This window comes from Anabrus simplex, chromosome 3, assembly GCF_040414725.1.
Source record: "Anabrus simplex isolate iqAnaSimp1 chromosome 3, ASM4041472v1, whole genome shotgun sequence".
In the NCBI taxonomy this organism is placed as follows: Eukaryota; Metazoa; Arthropoda; class Insecta; order Orthoptera; family Tettigoniidae; genus Anabrus; species Anabrus simplex.
Window position 1 is genome coordinate 41,798,077 of NC_090267.1, and position 6,000 is coordinate 41,804,076.

The 6,000-nt window shown below is 38.5% G+C and overlaps 1 protein-coding gene across 1 annotated transcript in view; it reads left to right on the forward strand.

Moving 5' to 3' along the window:
* The window catches only part of LOC136865954 (nose resistant to fluoxetine protein 6), a 127,422-nt gene that overhangs the window by 15,810 nt on the left and 105,612 nt on the right, over nt 1-6,000 (forward strand). The window contains exon 2 of the mRNA XM_067142518.2: nt 877-1,052. Coding sequence (XP_066998619.2) covers nt 877-1,052 — 176 coding nt within the window. The remainder of the gene's footprint in view (nt 1-876; nt 1,053-6,000) is intronic.

Genomic DNA, 6,000 nt, shown 5'->3' on the forward strand with positions numbered 1-6,000 from the left:
CCCTTATGACTCCTCTACCCATACCAATGCTCTTCTCCAGATCCTATCCTAACCGGTCCAGAACAATGGCCGCTTAGTGTAACTTCCATACTTTGCATTGTAACAGCCATGCTTTCCTCACCTACTGTAAGTTCCATGCTTTGCTGTAAAGTCAAAGTGACCAGTCTATCCCTTAACACCTCTGGAAAAAATGCGAAGATGTCTATCATAAATACATCTTCGTCCATCATACGAGTAATTATTACCAATATTACCCAATATTATCACAAAATCACTACAAATCCTGCAAATATTCAAAATGGACTGCTGAACACATGTGAGTAATTTTAAATACAATATTATTATTATTATTATTATTATTATTATTATTATTATTATTATTATTATTATTATTATTATTATTATTATTATAATTTTTCCAGTCAATTACTTGTTTACCGGAACCGAAGTGACATAGACGAATGAACTTAAGCGGAGTCTTTGAAAGTAGGAAATATCACATTATGAAGATAAAGTTGCAATTGGCGCCAAAAATTGGGGCAAATACTGGTTTTAGGAAGATGAATTAGCGACAGAAATATTTTTATCAAGAGATATGCTTGATAAATTTCTAACTTTTTGGTGTAACTTAAGAAATGCTAGATAAAGAAAAGGCAGATCAGTGATGATCGATACGAAAGGACATCGGTTCGATCTCCGGGTATTATGAACCGAATTAAGAGGACAATATATTTCCTCTCCTTTCGTGTAGGATAGAGTCCTCCAATGTTTATAAAATTTGACCTATAAAATATTTTTGTGCCTTCAAAATGTTCATAATTGTATGGATTGAAGTATATTTAACTCGGTCAGTAAATTTAAATTCTTATATTTCAGTGTACGATGCTTCTACGAAGTTCCCAGAGAGTGTCCTCATGGGAAATCTCATGGTCTTGGGGAATTACGATGAATGTATCAATGTACGAGACGTGAAGGCCTTGGATGGGAGTACATTTCATGGTCAACACTGTTTGATAGCAGCCGTCATCGTCCCCAGGATGAAAAGCAAAGGAGTGAGTATTCATCACAACTATCAACAGTGATATGTACTAGAACAATTGTTGCGATGTACATGGTGGAGGAGGTGATTATTGTTTTAAGAGGAAGTACAACTAGGCAACCATCCTCTGTGTAACATTAATCAGAGAAAAAAAATGGAAGGGATCTGACACTTCGAAAAATAAAGTTATCGGCCAAAGGAAAACAAAACTAGCGTGAAAATGAAGGGCTCCCTAGGCCTCGAGTGCTCTAAAACCGTCGGAGTCGGAAAAGAACAAGAATTGACCAATGGAGTTCGGATAGGGTTAAACTGAGGAGCCTGGGACAAGTAAGTGGAAACAATGCCAGGACTCACGTGAGAGCCCCGTGGACGCCAAACCAAGCTCCCAAGTTGAGAGAACCTGGGAGGGAGTCCTTTTAGTCGCCTCTTACGGCAAGCAGGGGATACATCTGGTGTTATTCTACGCCCCCCCCCCCCTCCACGTATACTCATAGTGTCGGTCACATAGTGGTGCCAGTAATAGGCAATGTACACCCATGTTGTTCCTCATACATTGATAGTGCTCTTAGGTAACGCAGACCCATTCTGAACACAGTGCAACCAACACATTAGAGCGCAGCGCTAGGCACCTACTCGCGCTAGAAACTGAGCATCTGCTCCCCCGCCTCAGTCGAATGCACACAATGGAACTAATCATAGGCAACGCCCGGACCCGCGGTGTGTCTCACATTTGAGACGTGGTATTGGAGACATTAGAGCGGGAGTTTCCAATTAGTAAAGTCTCGAGGAAGATGTTGGAAACTTTGGCCATGATTGTGCACCGCACTTGAATAATAGGATAATTTTCATAAAATTCTGCAAATAGAACAGAGGTACCAGTATAAAATAATATGCATAGTTCAATTGAAAGGAAGGTCTAATAATTTCAATTGATTAAAACACAATTTTACAATATTATATAAAAGAGTAAAGTTGAAAATAATCTATATTATTCCCAGGGCAATTGAATTCGGAAGAAAGGCACATAACAATATCAGTTCATTTGGATTAATATTTAACAAATGACAAAAAGTAAAATCATACCGAAAGACAAATTAATAATGTAGTTAAAACAAAACTTAAGGAAGGACAATTCAGTGGGATTAGTGTGAAGGGAACAATGACATACAGTTGTAAGAGCCAAAAATCCCAGCAGTGTACTTCCAAGAGTACTTCCCTGAAATTTGTTTTCTGCTAGTGTTTTACGTCGCACCGACACAGATAGGTCTTACGGCGACGATAGGACAGGGAGTGGGAAGGAAGCGGCCGTGGCCTTAATTAAGGTACAGCCCCAGCATTTTCTTGGTGTGAAAATGGGAAACCACGAAAAACCATTTTCAGGCCTTCCGGCAGTGAGGTTCGAACCTACTATCTCCCGAATACTGGATACTGGCCGCACTTAAGTGACTGCAGCTATCGAGCTCGGTTGAACATTTCGTGAAGTGTGCAGCATTGTGTTACCATCCGGTACTGCCAATGAGAGAAGAATGAAGAATGTCTTACACCAATGAAAATTAAAGTAGTTGGAAATCAAGTCACAAATGCAGAGGGACTAGTCAGTCGAAGAAGGGTACTGCTTGTATAACTTCGAAGACGACTCGCCTGAATTGGGCACACGCTGCGACACGGGAGCTTACAAAACATTATGGACAAAAAATGCAGGAGGGAACGAAATAAAGAGGAAGGCACACTTTCATTGAAGAACTGAAGCAAGTAGGGGGAGTTCGCACATTTGGGCAATTAAAGAGAGAAGGCCCACTGCCGTGGGAACTGGGGTAGCAAACTATCCACTCGGCTGATACAATATGACTGAATGGGGAAGTTCAAAATTTGCGAACTTCTTTTACACGGCCCTCCATATCAAGCTCCATAAAGGAAGTTTCAATTTTCTAGGGTTCCTGTAGTACCTCATTAAGTCGTCTATTTTCGTTTTAATACTTACACCTCTGGGCTCTCCTTCAATGTCAAATACTGTGCATAAATTGAGCCCGTAAGTGATTAAAACTATTATAGGCCTACCGACAGTGTTGGTAGAGGTGGGGGTTATTCACAAGCTGCATTGAACTCAGTAATCAACAAAAATGACTTAAACGTAATAGCTGTCAATATGAGAGCAAAAGCTCAGGAGTGTTCTCGCACCTTATGTGTTGGATTAAAGGTCACAGTGGGTTCACTGGTAATAAAAAGCAGACTGATTATCCAAATCATCTGCTACGTCTCTTTTGAATTTTGTATGCCATATAAATCTCCAATATGTTATGTTCAAAGGCAAACCGGGCAATATATTTTATATCACTGGAACATTTTATGCACATGTACTCTGAAAGCATTTCTTTTTTCGCTAGTTCGAAATCGGGTATTGAGTAAAGCATTAGTGTCGAACGTTTTCACTCAGTTCTCAACAGGTCATCTATTTTTTAACAAATATTTACTAAAAACAGGTTTGGCAAATCCGTCCGTTCGTTCTACTGGACAGATTTCCTTCATTTCTGTTGTATTCTCTCCGGAATTACCTGCCGGTGAATCATAAGACACTGATAGATCTCTAAAATTATCCTACTTTGAGTATTCATAAAATCAACTCATTAAATGACCACTACAATAATTGCAGGCGTAGGATTACCCTAACCCGTAAGACATTCTGTACTTAGCAGGTCGCTAAGCGACTAATACTCACTTTAAAATTCTGATATATGTGATTGTCATCCTTAGTAATGATATTGGAGGCAGCCATGTTTGATTACTACCTGTCAAACCAGAGAGTATACACTTCCTCTGATCACGGAAGAATACTGTACGCTGCCAGATACTCTCTGATCTTCGAACCTTTCCCACTTTCCAAATATATTCAAGACATGGTAAAGCGTTCCCAATAGCTTACATCCTGTTAAGAGAAAGATATTCTACGTACAAACAGACCTCATCATGACATACACTTTAGATATGCATATAAATGCTCTGCTATTTATTTTAAACCATACCCCTAACATACCTTTGGTAAAATAGGGTTCCTCTATTGTTCCTGCATATTAAATAAATAATAAACAAGAGGAAGTACAACTCTCTTACCGCTAAACAATGAGAGGGGAACTCGCAAGAGACCGGGAAGAAGGAGATTAAAGGCAAAAGAACCCCCTGTGGGTGGAGGGCGCAGATAAAGAGTACACTCACGTTACTCCCTGCCTCTCGTAAGAGACGACAAATAGGCGCGACCAAGCAGTGATTTACTTACTTGTAACGAGTTCCATTACGTGATGATCACCATGGGTTGACATTACTTGCGATTAGTACCGCCATGTGAGACATGACTAGTCAAGCTGGCATAGAGCGGCCACGTTTCTCCACAGTACAACCCCACTGACCAAACAAATATCCTAACATATCACTTCCAGAGCATTTGTAAAACATTGCCATTCCAAGCCATCCTCATATTTTATTCTTCCAAATGATTTAAACAATGATACTTCTTCGAGTGCTACACCACGGTTGGATATGTCATCCTTCCTTGATGTAATTAAGGGCATAAATTTGGTTTTTGTTATATTGTTATATTGATTGTCATATTTTCAGACACTTCACATATGCGTAGTATCATATTTTGAGGAATCTAGGGCTACCTGCATGTATTGCTTGATTATATGCAAATTCCTAACGCTTCACTGGGGATTGTGTCAGCGAAATCATTTTACGTCCTGGTGACCTGGCGAAATCCCTTGCCTGTTCTTGCCTATTCTCACTATGTACCAACAATTCTGACTAATGCTATTTGCCTGATGTATAGATCAGCTACCAGTACGATTTATTTTTTCCAAAATAATGAAACAATTTATCCTACACCACTCGGTTAAACGCTGTCTCATAATCGATAATGCTGGCAGACAACGTTCTCTTGAGGTTAAATAGTTAATTAGTAATTTACTTTCGGAATCTAAACTGGGAATCGTCCAAACAATGATCTAAGGATTTTAGTAAGATGAATTTTGGGAATCTCCAGAAGTATTTGAGAAGCAGGTACGATGAGCTTATTGTACGGTGGACCTTGCACTGTTGAATGTTTCAGTGTAGGGAATGCAATTTGCATACAGCGTTCACCAGGATATCTTAAGATATTACTGTATATATCGATTTTACTAGTTGATATTAGTTGATAATGTGGAATATTTCGGGCGTCTCCTTCTTCTTTCTATAATTCCATTGGAAGGTCATCAATCCCTGGAGATTTCTTCCCATGAATTTGTTGCAATGCCCTATCACATTTTTCACGGAGAATATCATTACATGATCTGCTAATGTGGAATCAGGAATGCTTGCGTTATAACCATATAGTTCTTCAGAATATTGTAAAATATTTGGAATTGAGCACAAATGTGCAAGTACAAATTATGGAACTCAGTCTTTACTATAATCGACTATCGATCTCTCTTGCTACAAACAGTTATATGATAATTGTCACAGTATTTCCCACATAATGCACACAAACACAATCAATATTTTTCTAATGGAATATCTTATTACTAAAAAAATTATGATGAAAACCATGAATTGCGAGTCTTGTCAAAACAGATATTAATAGTTTGTTTTCTTTCGTTCATCTCATGTCAATCATTGCATCAGTGGCGTAGAAGTCTTGAGGTATTTCTGCACATTTTTGTTTTCCTCTCTGGATCAATTTAGTTGCAATATTAGTAGCAGGTAGTGGTAGATTCAGCCGTAGACTTTCTAAATAGATATGCTCTCTTGCCATTTCATAAAAAAAAGAGAAAATACTTTCCTCGATATTCCGAGCCCCCTTTTATGCTTTAATTTTCTCCAGTGCTGTTTCTTTCTTTCTTTCTTTCTTTCTTTCTTTCTTTCTTTCTTTTTCTTTTTCTTTTTTTCCTTCTTTCTTTTTTCTTTTTTTCATAATTCCCTTACCCTTCAGG